A 20190-nucleotide genomic window follows, 5' to 3' on the forward strand; every position below is an offset into this window, starting at 1 on the left:
TGAAGGTTATGGAATATTATTGCTCTGTAAGAAATGACCAGCAGGAGGAATACAGAGAGGCCTGGAGAGACTTAAATCAACTGATGCTGAGTGAAATGAGCAGAACCAGAAGATCACTGTACACTTCAACAACAATACTGTATGAGGATGTATTCTGATGGAGGTGGAAATCTTCAACATAAAGAAGATCCAACTCACTTCCAGTTGATCAATGATGGACAGAGGTAGCTACACCCAGAGAAGAAACACTGGGAAGTGAATGTAAATTGTTAGCACTAATATCTGTCTGCCCAGGTTGCATGTACCTTCGGATTCTAATGTTTATTGTGCAACAAGAAAATGATATTCACACACATGTATTGTACCTAGACTATATTGTAACACATGTAAATTGTATGGGATTGCCTGTCATTGGGGGGAGGGAATAGAGGGAGGGGGGGTAATTTGGAAAAATGAATACAAGGGATAATATTATAAAAAAAGTATATATATATATATATAATTAAAAAAATTAAAAAAAAAAAAAGAATTTGGCCCCATATCATTTGGTGCATATATGTTTAGTATTGATATTATTTCAGTGTCTATGACAAAGCTTCTTAAATTGAGTCACGAAAAATTTAGCATCAATAAAACTATAAAATATCCCACTAAGATTTAATTCATTATATAAAAATAAACAAGTGTATCCATGTAATTAGTATGGAAATTTGCTTTTGTCTTTAATGAATGGTAATATACATAATATACATACACATACATATACACCAAAAACTGTTTTAAAATAAATTTGTTCATGATTAGAAATAAAAAAAAAAAATACTTGGTAGGGGGGTAAGAGGCAAGGAAAGGGGAAAAGCATAAGCAGGGGTTAATAGGATGCTAAGCAATATAGAATTAGTCCTTCTAACCATAAATGTGAACAGGGCAAACTGCCTCATTAAGAGGAAGCTGTTAGCAGACTGGATTAAAAGTCAGAATCCTACTATATGTTGTTTACAGGAAACACACCTGAAACAGGGTGATACATTCAAACTAAAAGTAAAAGGGTGGAGCAGAATCTATTATGCTTCAGGCAAAACCAAAAAAGCAGGGGTAGCCATCCACATGTCAGATCAAGCAAAAACAAAAATTGATCAAATTAAAAGAGATAAGGAATGGCATTATATCCTGCTAAAGGGCAGCATCAATAATGAAGCAGTATCAATATTAAACGTATATGCACCAAGTGGTGCAGCATCTAAATTCTTAAAAGAGAAATTAAGAGAGCTGCAAGAGGAAATAGATAGCAAAATTAAAATAGTGGGACATCTCAACTTTGCACTCTCAGAATTAGATAAATCAAACCACAAAATAAATAAGAAAGAAGTCAAAAAGGTAAATAGAATACTAGAAAAGTTTGATATGTTAGGTCTCTGGCGAAAGCTAAATGGAGACAGAAAGGAGTATACTTCCTTCTCAGCAGTTCATGGAACCTATACAAAAATTGATCATATACTAGGGCATAAAAACCTCAAAAGCAAATGCAGTAAGGCAGAAATAGTAAATGCATCCTTTTCAGACCACAATGCAATCAAAATTACATTTAATAAAATGCCAGGGGAAAATAGACCAAAAAATAATTGGAAACTAAATAATCTTAAAGAATGACTGGGTAAAACAGCAAATCATAGACATAATTAATAACTTCACCCAAGAAAATGACAATAATGAGACATCATACCAAAATGTGTAGGATACAGCCAAAGCAGTAATAAGGGGAAGTTTTATATCTCTAGAGGCCTACTTGCATAAAATAGAGAAAGAGAGGGTCAACGAATTGGGCTTACAACTAAAATTGCTAGAAAAGGAACAAATTAAAACCCCCCAGAAAAACACAAAACTTGAAATTCAAAAAATAAAAGGTGAGATTAATAAAATTGAAAGTAAAAAAAAACTATTGAATTAATTAATAAAACTAAGAGTTGGTTCTATGAAAAAAGCAACAAAATAGACAAACCCTTAGTAAACCTGATTAAAAAAAGGAAAGAGAAAAAGCAAACTGTTAGTCTTGAAAGTGAAAAGGGTGAACTCACCACTAATGAAGAGTTAATTAGAACAATAGTTAGGAGCTACTTTGCTCAACTTTATGCCAATAAATTCGATAACTTCAATGAAATGGAAGAATACCTTCAAAAATACAGCTTGCCCAGATTAACAGAGGAAGAAGTAAGTAGTCTAAATAGTCCCATCTCAGAAAAATAAATAGACCAAGCTATTAACCAACTTCCTAAGAAAAGTCCCCAGGACCAGATGGATTTACATCTGAATTCTACCAAACACTTAAAGAACAACTAACTCCAATGCTATGTAAACTATTTGAAGAAATAGGGATTGAAGGAGTCCTACCAAATTCCTTCTATGACACAGACATGGTACTGATACCTAAACCAGGTAGATTGAAAACTGAGAAAGAAAACTATACACCAATTTCCTTAGTGAATATTGATGCTAAAATCTTAAATAAGATATTAGCAAATAGACTTCAGAAAATCATCCCCAGGATAATACACTATGACCAAGTGGGATTTATACCAGGAATGCAGGGCTGGTATAATATTAGGAAAACTATTAGTATAATTGACCATATTAATAATCACATTAATAAAAACCATATGATCATCTCAATAGATGCAGAAAAAGCATTTGATAAAATCCAACATCCATTCCTATTAAAAACGCTTGAGAGTCTAGGAATAAATGGACTATTCCTTGAAATAATAAGGAGCATATATTTAAAACCTTCAGTAAACATCATATGTAATGGCGATAAACTAGAACCTTTCCCTATAAGATCAGGAGTGAAACAAGGTTGCCCAGTATCACCATTACTTTTCAATATAGTACTAGAAACTCTAGCCTCGGCAATAAGAGCCGAGAAAGAGATTCAAGGAATTAGAGTAGGAAATGTGGAAATCAAATTATCACTTTTCGCAGATGACGTGATGGTATACTTAGAGAACCCCAAAGACTCTGCTAAAAAGCTATTAGAAATAAGTCAGAATTTTAGCAAAGTGGCAGAATACAAAATAAATCCACATAAATCCTCGGCATTTTTATATATCACTGACAAAATGCAACAGCAAGAGATACAAAGAGAAATTCCATTCAAAATAACGGTCGATAGTATGAAATATTTGGGAATATATCTACCAAAGGAGAGTCAGGAATTATATGAGCAAAATTACAAAACACTTGCCACAAAAATAAAGTCAGATTTAAATAATTGGAAAGACATTCGGTGCTCTTGGATAGGCCGAGCGAATATAATTAAAATGACAATACTCCCTAAACTAATCTATTTATTTAGTGCTATACCAATCAGACTTCCAAGAAACTATTTCAATAACCTAGAAAAAATAACAACAGAATTTATATGGAACAACAAAAGGTCGAGAATTTCAAGGGAAGTAATGAAAAAAAAATTAAGTGAAGGTGGTCTAGCTGTACCTGATCTAGAACTGTATTATATAGCAACAGTCACCAAAACCATTTGGTATTGGCTAAGAAATAGACTAGTTGATCAGTGGCATAGGTTAGGTTCACAGGGCAAGATAGTGAATAAAAATAGCAATCTAGTGTTTGACAAACACTAAGATCCCAAATTTTGGTATAAGAATTCATTATTTGACAAAAACTGCAGGGAAAACTGGAAATTAGTATGGCAGAAACTAGGCATGGACCCACATTTAACACCACATACTACGATTAGATCAAAATGGGTCCAAGATTTAGGCATAACGAACAAAATCATAAATAAATTGGAGGATCATAGGATGGTTTACCTCTCAGACTTGTGGAGGAGGAAGGAGTTTGTGTCCAAGGGAGAACTAGAGACCATTATTGATCACAAAATAGAAAATTTTGATTACACCAAATTAAAAAGTTTCTGCACAAACAAAACTAATGCAAACAAGATTAGAAGGGAAGTAACAAATTGGGAAAACATTTTTATAGTTAAAGGTTCTGATAAAGGCCTCATCTCCAAAATATACAGAGAATTGACTTTAATTTATAAGAAATCAAGCCATTCTCCAATTGAAAAATGGTCAAAGGATATGAACAGGCAAATTTCAGATGATGAAATTGAAACTATTTCTACTTATATGAAAGAGTGTTCCAAATCACTATTGATCAGAGAAATGCAAATTAAGACAACTATGAGATATCATTACACACCTGTCAGATTGGCTCAGATGACAGCAACAAATAATGATGAATGTTGGAGGGGCTGTGGGAAAATTGGGACACTGATGCATTGTTGGTGGAGTTGTGAAAGAAGCCAACCATTCTGGAGAGCAATCTGCAATTATGCCCAAAAAGTTATCAAAATGTACATACCCTTTGACCCAGCCATACTACTACTGGGCTTATATCCCAAGGAAATACTAACGAAGGGAAAGGGACCTGTATGTGCCAAAATGTTTGTGGCAGCCCTTTTCAGAGTGGCTAGAAGCTGGAAAATGAATGGATGTCCATCAATTGGAGAATGGTTGGGTAAATTTTGGTATATGAATGTTATGGAATATTATTGTTCTGTAAGAAATGACCAAGAGGAGAAATACAGAGAGGCTTGGAGAGACTTACATCAACTGATGCTAAGTGAAACACGCAGAACCAGGAGATCATTATACACTTCAACAACAATACTGTATGAGGATGTATTCTGATGGAAGTGGATATCTTCAACATAGAGAAGAGCTAATCCAATTCCAATTGATCAATGATGGACAGATTCAGATACATCCAGAAAAGGAACACTTTGAAATGAGTGTAAACTGTTATTTCTACCTTCTGAATCCATTTCTTCCTGTGTAACAAGAAATTTGGTTCTACACACATATATTGTATCTAGAATATATTGTAATATATTTAACATGTATAAGACTGCCTGCCATCTGGGGGAGGGGGTTGGGGGAGGAAGGGAAGAAATCTGAACAGTAGTAAGTGCAAGGGATAATGTTGTAAAAAATTACCTAAAAAAAACCTAAAACCTAAAAAAAAAAACTAATGTGATTAATGTGAAAATGAGTTTTCCAAGATAAAAGCACTTCTCTCCCCTACATCAAATTGAAAGGATGGAAGAGATTTAGAAACTCAAAATCTCAGAAAAGTGAATGCTCAAATTATCTTGACATGTAATTGGTAAAACATCAAATGTTATTAAAAATAAAATTAATACATTCAGAGTAAAAGTTCAGAAAGAAATTATCAACATTTTTTTCAATTTCAGCTCAATGAAAATCCAATCTATTACTATTCAATATTTGTAATATTTCTTTCACTGGGAAGTGATCTTTTTTACTCTTTTAGAATTTTTCTTTCTTTCAAATGCTTTAAAAATTATTCTGAAATATCTCTTGCACTTTTGGGAGGGGGCTTTTTCTCTCATGGACTTTTTTTTTATAGGCATCTAGTTCAGGTCTTGCCACTCTTCCTGCAGAATTTTGAATTTATCTTGCCTCACAGAGAATTTTAGATACTGAACTGAATGGGTTCAAATGTCCCACTATTGGTCATAATGAAAATAGAAATATTGATGATTCTGTTCAATTTCATATTTATTCATTGTCATTCTTCCAGGTTTGTAGACAAATTCTTTCAGAATGATCTGGCTAGTCTTCATGCAAAACAGCCTACAGGCTTATTCTCTTCTTAATGGCTTTTCATTTTTTTGCAAAGCAATACCTGTCTTCATCTTCTAACTTCAATTTTTTTTTTAAATAAATTGTGTTGTTCTAAGCTTGAGCTAATTTTAGTGCTAACATCTCTCTTTATTGCAGAGATGATATATCCCAACTGATGCAGGTTCTGGGCTATTTTGGCTTCCTCTTTGAGATAATGGTTTAGTATTGACGGAAGTTCCCATTTTGGAGGGTTTGATAGCTTGTTTAAAAACAGCAGGTTATAGCTATTATATCCCTTTCATATTTAGGCTTTCTCCTCATTTGCATTAATTTTTATCTTAACACTGGCCAGTCTATGATCTGAATGTCCATAACCATCTAATTCTGAAATTATTCCAACAATGGTAACCAATCATTTTTGTTTGTTAGGATGATATCAGTTTTGTGTTTGGGAGTGGGTGGTTGTAGTTGGGTTTTGCTTTGTTTTTGGTGATATCAAAAATTTTTCTTTCATGCATATGCTAAGATCAAACAAGATCCCATGACACATTCCACCAAAGAGATACTTTTTTCCAATAAGCTAGATGTAAATAATGAAGTATATGCTCACCTAAGGTGTTTGCCAGTGCTGTTTAGGATGCTCTGGACAGAGTCCAAATAGAATAGGTTGTATATGATGGAAATGATTTCCAAATACTCCTAGTTGGAGATGACATTTTGCTGACTGCATCAAGTCTTGGAACATGAAAAAGTCCCACATTCAGTAAAAAGAGATTGGTTAAAGTAGATAAAAGTAAGTATTTCCAGATTCTGTGTAGTTTAATGGGCAGCCCCATCTAGTTGGTTTGTCTATAGGTTTGTAGATGTGTTTCTATGTACAGATATACATGCACACATCAAAGCCTGCATGGGCACTGAACAACAACAATGCACTGGTCTCAAAATTGTTGGGGAAGGGAGAGACAATTGGATGTCATTTGAGAAACTTCACAGCACTTCTAATAATCACATTGCCACATTTCATAAGCACTACTATTCTTTCAGGAATTATATTTGGCTATAGTAAAGTTTTTAAAATCCCAGACCCAAACACATGATCTCAAAAGAATGAAAATTATAGATAATTCCAAGGATCCATGGACATATATGTGGTGAATATAAATAGATGTAGGCAATAATGACTTTGATGTAGTAAGTGATGTCAAAGACATGAATGAACAGAAAGAGAGGTGGACTAATCTTGCATTGAAAATAAAAATGTGCACTGGTCCTCAAGTATTAAAAAAACCAAGAGAATAATTCACTATGTTTCCTGGATTCTTTATGAAGAACAATAAAATTTCTGTAGGAGCAGATCAGATAGAAGGATTAAAAGAAGAAAGTGTCATAAGAATTCACATTCTTGATTAAAGATCAAGGGTCCATTCAAAGGATTTCATAGAATTATCATGCTTTTATTTATTTGCATTTGTCAATGTGCATATTCCTAAGGGAAAGTGAAACAAGTAATAACATGAAATATATGTTATGATCCTCATGAGTGACATTAAGATTATTTCATAAAGAAAATCAATTGAATGAGAGTACAAAACTTTTGTGGGACAATCTTAAATAATTACAAATCAATAAAGAAAACTGCAAATAGTAATCACCAATAAACAAATGCTTAGTATGCCTATAGGAAGTGTTTTCTCTCTTGCAGAATCATAAATAAGAGTTTTTTTCTTTTCATAGGCAGTGTTTGTTGACATTTTTCACCTCTTTGCAATGATATTCAATTTCAATCACTATTGTTTACTAAGCATTCCATGATGTAAATTCCATGACTTAATCTTATTCTTTTAGAGATGTTAATTTTTTTCAATTTTAAGTTTTAGTTACTGTACCTTTTAGCATTATCTAAGGCATTTGCATTTGCTCCATTCTCTAAGAGCAAGTCTGCCATGTTGATGTTATTTCTTGAAATTGCCAGCAAAAGTGGTGTGAGGCCTTCCTGCAAAGTCAAAATAAAGATATCTTTATATTAAGCAAGAATTCTATATTTAATTCAATTCAGCTTATAACATTTTGTAAACATCTTGTGAATTTGCTAATGACACGTTAATGGAACACCAGCGTTAGAAGACCAGAGCACAAATCCTTTATTAATTAATTCCTATGTGACCATAAAGCAAATGATTTCACCTCTCTGGGTCCTAAGTTTCTTTACCTGTAAAATGAAACTAGAGATCACTGGGATTCCTTCTAGTTTATAATATGTAACAATATTTTAAAAGACAGAAATTCAGAATTTGTTGAGACCATTTCATATTATGCCATGAGTGTCTCCCATTCTTGTCACTTTCATTTCTTTTTTTTAAAATTAATTTTGTAATTATTATATTTTTGACAGTACATATGCATAGGTAATTTTTTTTACAACATTATCCCTTGTATTCCCTTCTGTTCTGAATTTTGCCTATCTTCCCTCCACCCCTCCCCTAGATTGCAGGCATTCCCATACATATTAAATATGTTACAGTATAACTGAGATACAATATATATGTGCAGAACTGAATTTTTGTTGTTGTTGTTGTTGTTGCAAAGGAAGAATTGGATTCTGAAGGTAAAAATAACCTGGGAAAAACAAAACATGCAAACAGTTTCCCCTCATTTCCCAGTGTTCTTCTCTGGGTGTAGCTGATTCTGTCCATCATTGATCAATTGGAATTGGATTAGATCTTCTCTATGTCACTTTCATTTCATAATCAATTATTGTCCAAATGAAGCCAAACTTATTTCCACAGACCTCTACTAAAAGAAAGCTATATCCTGGTTGGGTTTAAAGTTGACTAGTTATCTTTACCATTCCTCCTGAATTTATAAATTCAAAACAATCACAACCACAACAACAACAAACAAAACAAATGTTTTAAAATTTTGCCTTAAGAGGGTTAAATCTGGAAGAAAGCCATTTGCCTAGTATTTTCCCTCTCTTACCAACTTTCCTAGAAAGAAAATGACTTTAAATGTGTAGTCCTTAGGATCAAAAGAACAAAACAAAACAAAACAAAAAAACAAAACACAACAAAACAAACAAACAAAACAACATGTACTTAAGAATTTGTTCCTGTGAAAATTTTGTCTCTGTGTAGTGATACCTAGTAGGAACAAATCGTTTAAAATCTGCTTTGTTATACAAGAGGTTAGCTTCTACCTTATTTTTTGCTTCAATATCAGTCGGGTATTGAAGTAGTTTTTTTGCTATGAATTCATTATGACCTAGGACAACATAGTGAAGTGCAGTGTTGTTGTTGCCATCCCCAAGATTAGGGTCTGCACCATGTTCAAGCAAGATTGTTGCACACTCCTTCTGCTGACATTCTATTGCCTGTAGATATAATATACACAAAGAAATAACAAAGCAATATAAAATTTAGTATATTCAAGCATCATTAGGGATATTTAAAGAAGTTAGCAAAAGCTACTAAATATTTACTAACTTTTAATTTTCTTAATCACAGAAAGAAATCAACATGCATTTCATTGACCATCACGGTTAACTAATACATACCTTTATTAACGGTGTTCGACTGTCATTGTCCAACAAATTTAGTTTGCAATTTTTCTCTACTAGGAGAGATACAACATCTGGATGTCCATTGGCACAAGCCAGGTGAAGAGGTGTTCTACAAAAATGAGGGAGTAATATGATTGTTTGATAATGTACTACAACAATCAAAATTTTACCATTTTTAGGATAGTTTTAATGTAATATGTATTATTATTCTTATGCCTAAATTATAAATAATTTCCAAAAATAAATGGGTACTACTGTCCCCTAAAGAAATACAAAATATGCATTAACTCTCATTGCTGGTATGGTAGACAAAATTGCCAGGGATGGATGGGGTGGGGTGGAATATATTCAGGAGGTAGATTTACATTTCATTACAGATTGCATTAGAAATTTGCTCCGTTTCTGACCTGTGCTAAATCACCTTTCCTCAGCCAATTTGCTGACCCCTTGCACCTTGGCACTTACCATATTGGTTACCAAAACCAATGGTAACCAATTGGTTACCATAACCAAAAAATAAGAAAACAGATTTTTAAAAATAAGAAAATAGAACAGATTGTGAAACAACTCATAAAAAAGCAATAGATCTATAGAGAAAATAAAGAAGAGAAAATATAAGAACTGGACTGCCAGAAAATTATGACAAAAAAGCAGCTCTTCCAAATCTTTTCATCCCTTTTCAAACCTCCCATAGTATACTCTGTTCACCTTTTCAGCTAATTAAAAAAAAAACCTACTCATATTTTACTGGGGAAAAAAAATTGAGACCATTTCCTGAGATCTCCCTCTTTCACCCTCTTTCTCACCTAACTCATCTAAATATCTTCTACCATTATTTTTCATTTACCTATCTCATATGAAGAGGTAGTCTTTTTCCTTGCCAATAAAAATGCCTCTTTGTATACAAGCGATACCATTCTATAATACTTACCATTCCTCTTGTCACTTATCTTCAATCTTTCATTGCATCCTGGATATTTCCCTGCTTGCCTACAAAAATCCCCTTGTCTTCTCCCCCCTTCCCCAAAGTAACTACACTTGATCAACTGATGCCTACTATCATCCCCCATTTCTCCTGTCTTTTGTAATTGAATGTCAGAAAATTAAGGGTTTTTTTCTAAATTCTTCACTGAATCTAATGAATCTATCTCTTAATTAACAAATCTTTTTCTTTATTCTCATTTTAGTAACCTCTGGTGTCTTTGAAAGTGCATTCATTTTCTCCTTAATATTCCCTTCTAAATTGTGTAACACTGCTTTCTCCTGGTTCTCTTCCCAAGTATCAGATTCTTAGGCTTCTTTGCTTAAGTCTCTTTCTTGATTAACCTCTTAGCATAAGGTCAATCCCTACTGCACTATTCCTTTGTATCTATATCTATATATATATCTATATCTATCTATCTATCTATCTATCTATATATATTTATATCTATATCTATAGATCTATAGATCTATAGATCTATATAAAACACAGGTCTTAATAAAAGCACAATTAATTTTCTGCCTTGAATCTTTCATTCTTCATAGATCGTGTCCATATTTCACCAGCCCAGGGCAGCTAAGTGGCACAATGAACAAGAGTTCTGGACTTGGTGTCAGGAAAACTCCTCTTCTTGAGGTCAAATGTGATGTTAGATAAGTAAAGTTTTGTGACCCTGAGGTTATTTGACCTTGTTTGCCTCAATTTCCTATCCCTCAAAAGGGGGTTGAAGGAAATGGCAAAACATTCCATTAAGTTTCCCAAGAAAATCCCCCAATATTCTTAAGTATAGCCTGACAAAATCGTTTTAGACCTGTAAACAATTCAGCAGATGGGAATAGTATTTGCTTCCACGTTGCTACTGATCAAGAATATGTTGGCCTGACGAAATGACAAATGGAGTTTCCAATTCATTAAAAGTGGCTAGGTAGGAAGGGGAAGTGAAGCCCGCTTTTGGGACTTGCTATCCTGACCCTGTCCTAGGTGCTGAAGTGGTTTGATTTCCCGATGGTTAATTGGGATGCACTTCATCTACTCCTGTGCAGGGATGTCTTACCTAGGGTTTGGGCTTTCCCTTCTCTCCTTCTAACCCAACCTTTGCTCTTACCGCTTCACTTTATCCAGATCATTCACATCGTTTTTTCCCAGCAGCAGTAGCTGCTGCACCTTCGCCACATCTCCACGCAAGGCAGCTTTGTGGATCTTCCTGAGGTCCTTGCTCCGGATCAGGTATCCTTCGGTGGGGTAGGGTGTTTGGACCCCAAAGGAACTCGAAAGCTTGAAGGGGCGAGATGGAAATTGCCCCTTCTTCTTGCAGAAATTGAAAATCTTCATTGCGGAGACAGGCTTTAGGCTGAGGAGTCCTCGTTCGAGCCCCTCAGCCTACTCAGAAGGGGAATTAAAAGGGGGTATTAAAGGGGGAATTCAATGGGGGTATTTAAGGGAAAATTAAAATGGAAACAAAGGGGAATTAAAAGGGGAAATAAAGGGAAAATGAAAGTGGAAACAAAGGGAGAATTAAAAGGGGAAATGTCAATAACTCGAGACTCGAGATTTGGGGATCTGTGAACTCGCAACAGTTAATAACCGATTCAGCACTAGAGCTGATAGCAATCCTGGCAATGGCCGGAGGGAAAGTGATGCCTTTATCAGGTCCGAGGTTCACGAGGATGCGATAAAGGGTCAAGGCACGCACTGGTGAGCGCACGGATGCCAAATCCGTTAGCTCTCAGCTCGAGGAGTCCAAAGCTCGAGGGCACGAGGATGGGTGAGACCTGGAGCTCTTGCGTTCAAATCTCGAGACCTGTTTTATTTACTTTTGTAATGAGCAAAGCACTTCCTCTCGGAGCCTGGTTTCTTCTGTAAAATGATCTTCTACTCGATAATCTCCCAAGGTTCTTGCAGTCCTTTTAACAATTCTGTGAAACTGAAGGAAGCGACCCTCGGGGCCCAGATGGACAAATACAGTCCAGTGCCTCTTCTGATTCTTCCTACCCCGTAAGTGTGTCGGGGAAGCATTTGTACCGGACAGACAGCCACACATCTGGTGTCAACCATGTAGCCCTCGGTTCAAGACCATCCCTACAGAATTTAATTTTCCTTATTGGTGCTCTTATTAAAGGAGGGAGAAGGGAAGGATTTCAACACTTTCTATGCAATGGAAAGAGATACCCCTTCTAGTTTAAATATAAACATAAAGATTTAAACATACCCTAAGGCTATATAGACGATAAAAGCCCCATTCAGGTGTGGGCTAATGAGATTGCCTCCGAGTATTGTGTTTTTATGGAAGTTTAAGTCACTTGGAGGGATTTTGATGAGGTCTGCTATAATGTGGGTAGAAGGTCCCAGTATTTTGTTTTACTGACTTGGGCTCAACGTCCCAAACGTAAGAAAATTTCTTCAAAAGGAAACAATGCAGGTCATGCTCTTGCTAGTCTTGTTTTTTTGCCCTCTCCTGCTTTTCCCTGTGCCTATGTTCCATTAATGATGTGAAATGCATCCTGTGCACATCGGCTCATACTGATTTCTTTCAGCTCCAGATTAACTGAACCTAAAAATACAGAAATGATACATGCTGCTCCTGCTGCTGCTGCTGATAGTTCTCCTTGTCATCTTGTCTTCTCTTCCTCCCTCTTCATCTCCATTCCCTTGTCTCCCCTTTCCCCCCTCCCTTCTTCGTTTTTCTCTTTCCCTTTTCTTCTTCCCCTTCCCTTCCCCCTCCTCCTTTCTTCTCCTTTCCTTCTCCTAGTCCCTCTTTCCCTCCCTCTAGTCCTGCATTCCCTCCCCTCCCCTCCCTTGCTTTTCCTTCTAGTCGTTCTTTCCAACAAACCAAAATATCAATTCTGCCTGTAGGTCTTTTGGTCTCCGTAGGGATTACTTGTGATCCAGTTTGTAAATCCTGTGGTCAACATCTAGGTTATACTTGTGAGATGGCTCCAACAATATCTATTTAAGGCATAGTCTCCATTGTTTGTGCCTTACCTGATATCCTGTAGAACTTCAATACTGTCTCTAAATTGCATGTGATGGATAAAATGCCTAACATTTAGCACTACGATATACTTTCAACAGATTTGGACAATGGTTTGGCTTGTTTAAAGGCCCCTGAACAAGTAACAGACTCCATTATCATATACATATTATACTATCTATACATTGTGGACAGAAAAGTGGTCATGAATTATATAATTATTTGAAAATACAGATACTACTTATTGGGGAGAAGATCAATGTATATGATCTGATAAACAGGTAAATCTAGTATATGGATATTCAAATATAGAGGCAAATCATTAATTAAAATGTCATGACTTACAGGTCATGTTCTTTGTGGCACAGTTCTTTTTTGATGTCCTGACCCAGTTTCCCTACTTGTCTTATTTAGTTACTCTGCTCAGGTTATAAGCATTCCAACTTAATGTTTGATGGGATGAATGTACCCATCCAGGGACCTCCCCCATTATGTCACAGGTCTTGTAACCCTATAAAACCATCTTATATCCCACATTCAGGGACACATTCTTTGAGAAGAGAGTCTCAGTCAGCCCTGGGACCAACCATGATCCATTTGGTCCCAGGAAATCTCTCTATTAAATAAATTGTTAAATTGTTCTCTAATCTCTATCTTGCTCAGTTTTTCAAGCATTACAATGACATACTAGGCTGAAACCTAGTATGAAATTTGTGGAATTTGAAAAACATTTTCATAAACTTTTAATGAATGCAGATGTAAATGGACAAATAATTTCTCTTGGTGACACTAATAGCTCTCACATACTTCATACCTTAAGGTTTACACAGTACTTTATATGCTTTATCAGCTGAGTACAAACCATCATTTTATCACTAGGAAACCATTACTTGTTGCAGGATTAAATCAATGTTAAATTAGATTTGACCATTGTCTCCTTAATTCCACTTAGTACCTTGTTTCAAGTTCTGGCCCATAACATCTCCCATTTTCTTTTGTTTTTAGAACATAGGTGGTCATGAGCTCCCTGACTTCTCAAGGTGGTGTTCAAGGAGAACCAAAAAAGGAGGTGATCACACCTTCCCTGACTGCTTTTAGTTCTTCTCCGTTGTTTTGAGATTTTTTTCCCCTTTTTCTGTCTCTGTCTGATGGACAAGGAGGATATGGCTCATTGGCACCCATCTGATTCTTTCTCCATCTGTAGAAATACAAGCAAACTTTCTTCCCCAAGCAGTTAACCTATCTAGTCCCTTCTATTTACCACTTGCTAAATTTCTCCTCAACACCTGGCAATGACATTGGAGCTGATCGCACTGGACACTGCCCTTCTTTTGGGTTAAAAAAAAGCCTGTATTCTCTCCAATTATAATCCCTTTCTCCCATCTGATTTTTTTTCTGATTCATCACATCAGAATCCTGAACTTCTAAAGGTGTAACCTTGGCTGCCATCATGTCCCATCTGTTTTTTATTTGATGTCTTGGAGCTGGGCCCTGCCTCTCATTTCCCTGTGTCAATCTACATTCTGAGTCCCAGTGGAAACCTCATTTGCATTTTGGACATAGTATTTTAGGTTTTGTGTCACTCTATCTTCTCACTCTATCTCTATACCTACATTGAGCTCTCAGATGTCCAACTTTCCCACATTGAAAACATCAGAGAGTATCTCTGGAAGTCCCTTGTCAAGAGGGATCCCGTCTTCCCATGTTCATCATAGTCTGAGTACAATAAGCATTTTGTGCCTACTGTGGCACAGTGTCTTATGATATCCTCTAAAGGAGCATCTTTGTGTAGTTCCCATATAAACCTTCTGCAATCCTCATTAGCATTTTACTTAGCCAGCTGTCTTCTCATCATTCCTGTAGCTGCATTTTCTCCAATGGTTCTTGTGACAGCTGTTTGCAAACGTCCCACAAAATCAGCAAAAAAATCATTGGAACCTTGCTCTATTTTTATGAAGGCTTCCCCTCGATCTTTTCTTGGGAGGGTGCCCCAAGCTTTTATTACAGCAGTAGCAATTTGTTCATAAGCTGCTATGAGATAGTTAGTCTGTGTTGAATTGTCTGCATAATGACCTTCACCTGCTAGTTGGTCAAAGGTGATCTGTACATTAACTTCAGTTTTCTGTTTGTGGTGGGTTTGTGTCCTGCATAATTCATTATATTCAGAAAGCCACAAGTTTTGTCCAGCTTCTAAAGATGTCCTTGTTATGGATTTCCAATCACTAGGGGTTAAGATTTCATAAGCCAGATTGTCTAGTAACATCTTAATATAAGATGATATAGCCCCATGAAGTGTGCAATCCTTTTTCAAATCTTTTTTTTTTTTCCAGGTCAAAAGCAGTGTATCTTACTGTTGACCTAAGAGTCAAGCACTTCAATCACAGGTATCCATTTATTAAATCAGATAGATATATCCTGTCCTTTGTTTGCCTTAACCAGTCCCTTTTGTAATCTTGTCATAGGCTGCTTCATAGGTGATGCTGAATGTGTTACTGCCCCTTTCCCTTCTTCTTCTCCCTCTACCCATAAAATGTTGAGGGAAGTAGGTCAGGGGTTGGGAAATACCCTAATTTCTCTTGTTGTGAACTACCACACTAAGAATTGAACTTAACTCCATTCTTATCTAATTCTTCATGCTTTTCACCTAGTTTTTCTTGATCCTCCCTCCCTTGCTCTTTACTCTTTTTTCTTACCCTAATACTTATTTCTTAAAGCCAATTGTATTAAATGCTATGTATCAAGTGTTTCTTTGGATATTGAGTCAATTCCATTATCATTGTAGTATTCAGATAATTGCTCTCCTGCTAATTTCAACTCATTTGGATTCAATTTTTTTTTTTCCTTAGAGAACCAAGGATATGTGTACTGTACTGTTTCTAAAAATTCATTGATCTGCTCCCAAGTTACTCTCAAACATTGGCTTTTCATAAATCTGACAATGCTCACTACACATTTTACCTTTATTGCAAAAGAAGGCTGTTTTCTAAGCATCTGTCCCATTTCAGCTGAAGTACTAGTTTAGCCCTTAATAAAGTTTCCTTCTTGTACTCACTCTAATTTTGGGTTCAAAGATGAAGGTCCTTGGTCCCACGTTTAGGTGCCAAAATGTAATATGCTCTCTAAAATGTAATGTTTTCTGTTGAGGTTTCCTTGGGGTCTCTGGGAGCAGCCTTGGTTTCAGTTCAGTAATCACCACATGAGTAGCAGGGCTTAAAATCCAAATCCTTTATTGTCTCTTTCAAAATTTTGTCTCCTTCACTTGGGGCTCAGCTAGATTTCTGGAGGCCTAGCTCTCTCTTTGGTTCCTAGAACTTGAGCTCTCGCTTGCCTTCTCTGGCTTCTGAATCTCCCCAAATCCAAAGATTTGTGCTTCAGCCATGATAAAGGTGGACAATGGAATGAATCTGTCTCAGCCTCCTACCTCTTCTAGTGTGCTTGTCTCTTCTGGCCCTGAGAGCTTCTGCATATACATTCCACACTGAGTAAAAACCAATCATGATATCACTAGGAGAACATTATTTGTTGTAGGATTAAATCAATGCTAAACTAGATTGAACCATTGTCTTCTCCATTCTACCTTGTAATTCCACTTAGTACCTTGTTTCAAGCTCTGGCCCATAACAGGGGACTGAGTCAAAACCACAAGATGAATGAGCCCAGGTGATCTTGTAAATTTCAAAAGATAATGAGGCTATAAAAGGCCACTGAAATTGTGACTATAGGGTTTACTGAAGTGGTCAGTTGTAGTGGTAGCAGCAGGTTGCAGCAAAAGAAAGAGTTGGCATATGAGAAAGAGAAGCCACTGGAAAAGATCTGCCTTGGAAACCTCCCCCCCACACACACAAACACAGTTTGATTGAACCTTCTTCATGAAAATGTGAAATTGTTAATTTAAACAATTGTCAAACAGAATTATGTGTGCAGACTTACTTTAAGCTTCCTACAGCTTGGCTTCCAGTTGAATTTTCAAGTCCTATTTAAATTGTTCATTTAATGTACACTCTAATTCACCTCTGCTCATCATTGTTTTCTATGGGAAAGGAAAAAAAAAGTCCTATTATCTGAATTATGGGATGATATTTTACATTTCTTTCCATTGGAGAAAACCTAGCTACTCAAAAGCAACACTCAGGTAGACTCTAGCCATTTTCCCTTTGAAGTAGGGTGGAAGTAAGGAAAAGGGAGAGGAGGAGCCAATGGATACTCTAACAGATTCCAATTTAATTGCTTTTTTTCTGCTATTTGAATGTCAGACTTCTCTCAAAATTGAATATTGGGGAAAGGGGAAAGGCAGGTGAAGGGCAAAAATTAGTGGAGGTTGCGGTTCTTTGTGGCTTTTCCCAAGGAACATGTAGCTAGTCATTGCATTTGATATGGGGATGTTAGCATAATTTTGGAGCCCTTTCCATTTGTAGAGCTCAGTGGATTGAATGCAATACAGGGAGTGACAAAGACCTTAACTCAAGTCCAGCCTCACATGCTTTCTATTTAGGTGATCCTGGACAAGACACTTACCTTCTGTTTGCCTCAGTTTCCTCATCTGTAAAATGGGGAGAACAATAGAACCCAATTCTCAGCACTGTAATAAGGATCAAGTGAGATAACATTCACAAAATGCTTAGCACAGGACTTGCATGTAGTAAGCACTATATAAATGTTACTCATGATGACAATGATGATGTTAATTATTGGAGAGATTCTCCACAGAGAACTCTTGTAAAGTGAGTGGGTGCCTTCCCATATAGAATCTAGCATAAGCACATTTAGCTAGATTTCTCCAAGGCCCACAAGCTTTCCTTTGATTTTCTTTCCCCTAGCCCTGACTTTGCAAATATTCTATGGTGCTAGAGGTAATGGTTGTTTTCCTCCATTTTCAAAGAGGACCAAAATGACATTACTATGTTAGTGTCAAATTAATGCATCTGACTGGCGGATCAGATCAATGTGACCTTGGAATCTTGTCCCACAGGTCAGACACTGTTAGGATTCTTACAAGGTGCTAAGACATGGAATGGATAAAGATAACAATTATCTAATTTAGCATGGTTCAGTATGACTGATCTGATCCTACAAGGAGATGTTATGGGCCAGAACTTGAAACAAGGTACTGAGTAGAATTGAGGAGACGATGATTAAATGTAATTTAGCATTGATTTAATCATACAATAAATAATGGTTTCCTAGTGATGAAATGATTGGTGTGTGCTCAATGTGCAGCATATAAGAAAGAAGCTCTCAGGGCCAAGGAGGACTTTGGGAGATTCAGAGTCAGGATTTGGTCAAGGAGATTCACAAGTCGGGCAGAACGAAGGAAGACAGAGAAGTGGTGGTAGGCTGTCCTCGGGAGAACACTGAAACCAAGATCTGGAAGGCCTTCAGACAACTAGCCAAGCCCCAAATGAAGGAGATAAGATTTGGAAAGAGACAGTAAAGGCTTTGGACTCCTGGCTGCATTTGGGATTATTGAAATGAACTAAAACTAAGGCTGCCTCCAAAAGCTCCCCAAGAAACATACTCCAAGAATGATTACAATTTAGAGAAAAAAAAAAAAAAAACATTACAAGACACAAATAGTTCTTATGAATATTTGAGGTGATTTCTCTAACCTTGTGCATCTCCCACTTCTTTTGCACTAATTCAGTCCTATTTTGCTCATACAGCACATTTGTCTAAGGAGAGCATGCCATGAAGAGCAGTTCTAAGTCTCTCAAGTCATGTAATCAGTTCTCAAGTTGAAACCTTGAGAGTGTCTCTGTACTGCTTTTTCTGAGCACCTTGTGAGTTCTTGTCTGTGTGATTTCTCCATAAAGGGCTTTTTGGCAAGTGTCCATAAGGCACTTAGAACAGTGTGATCAGCCCACAGATTTGCACTCTGTGCAGTTTGGACACTTGACAGATTAGTTTAAGAAAGGACTTGGGAACTTTACAGAAAAATTGGGGAGAATCAGAGTGCTGCAACTGCCTCTGCCCATGCTGGACAAACAAAGTGCCCCCAACTCCTAATCTTCTCTTTCTCCCACTTGATTCCCCAACATCCCCACCAGTTCCTAGAGGTCCTCTTTTAACCCACCCCAGACGTAGACATTTTGAACCTGGCATACTGTGAGTGTTACTCCCTGGCTCTCAAAAAACAAACAAACAAACAAAAAAAAAAAAAAAAAAAAAACTAGCCTTGAAACCTCACCCAGGTAAGAATCCAAATGAAGGAGAAAAGTTCAAACAGATTTCTCAAGTTTATGACATGATTTCTGATGCAAAGAAAAGAGACTTTATGACAAAAGTACAAAACAAGCTATCAAAGAGGATGGTTCTGGTGTTGGCTTTGGTTCTCTAGTGGATATCTTTGACATGATTTTGGAGGAGGTGGAAGAATACAAAGGGAACAGAAAGGTAAAAATGTTGTTAATCAGTTGTTTGTGAAACTGAAAGATTTATATAATGGTGCAACAAGAAAATTGGCTTTGCAAAAGAATGTAATTTTTTTTCTTTTTTTCTTTCTTTCTTTCTTTCTTTATTTGTTTGTTTATTTATTTATTTCAAGGAAAGGAACTATTTTCCTTTTTATTATTTCAAATTACATTTAGATTACAAGTTAGAGACATAGCAAATAAATAGGTGACTTCACTTTACATCCTGCTCCTAATATATATAGCTAGGTGACCCTGGTTTCCCTAGTCAAGTCACTTAACCTTTTTTTTTATTATTAATTTTATAATTATAACATTTTTGACAGCAAATATGCATATGTATTTCTTTTTTTACAACATTATCCCTTGTAGTCCCTTTTGTTCTGAGTTTTTTTTTTTGCTTTCCTTCCCTCCATCCCCTCCCCTAGATGGCAGGTATTCACATACATATTGAATATCTTATTGTATATCTTAGGTAGAATATATATGTGCAGTACCGAATTTTGCTGTTGTTGTTGTTGCAAATGAAGAATTGTATTCAGAAGGTAAAAATAATCTGGGAAGAAAAACAAACAACAACAACAACAACAACAACAAAAATGCTC

The 20190-nt window shown here is 36.2% G+C and overlaps 1 protein-coding gene and 1 long non-coding RNA gene across 3 annotated transcripts in view; both read right to left on the reverse strand.

Annotated features, from left to right (window-relative positions):
* Positions 1-12581, reverse strand: part of LOC141544588 (uncharacterized) — a 29454-nt gene extending 16873 nt beyond the window's left edge. Inside the window, exons 1-4 of the mRNA XM_074270963.1 lie at positions 11313-12581; positions 9220-9334; positions 8863-9036; positions 7553-7659 (exon numbers count right to left, since the gene is read on the reverse strand). Coding sequence (XP_074127064.1) covers positions 7553-7659; positions 8863-9036; positions 9220-9334; positions 11313-11539 — 623 coding nt within the window. The 5' untranslated portion in view covers positions 11540-12581. The remainder of the gene's footprint in view (positions 1-7552; positions 7660-8862; positions 9037-9219; positions 9335-11312) is intronic.
* A 3751-nt stretch (positions 12582-16332) lies between these two features.
* Positions 16333-20190, reverse strand: part of LOC141544589 (uncharacterized) — a 35492-nt gene continuing 31634 nt past the window's right edge. For both annotated transcript variants that reach the window (XR_012482670.1, XR_012482668.1), the window contains exons 3-4: positions 17109-17208; positions 16333-16656 (exon numbers count right to left, since the gene is read on the reverse strand). This is a non-coding gene — a long non-coding RNA (uncharacterized LOC141544589). The remainder of the gene's footprint in view (positions 16657-17108; positions 17209-20190) is intronic.

Source organism: Sminthopsis crassicaudata, chromosome 5 (genome assembly GCF_048593235.1).
Source record: "Sminthopsis crassicaudata isolate SCR6 chromosome 5, ASM4859323v1, whole genome shotgun sequence".
Taxonomy (NCBI): Eukaryota; Metazoa; Chordata; class Mammalia; order Dasyuromorphia; family Dasyuridae; genus Sminthopsis; species Sminthopsis crassicaudata.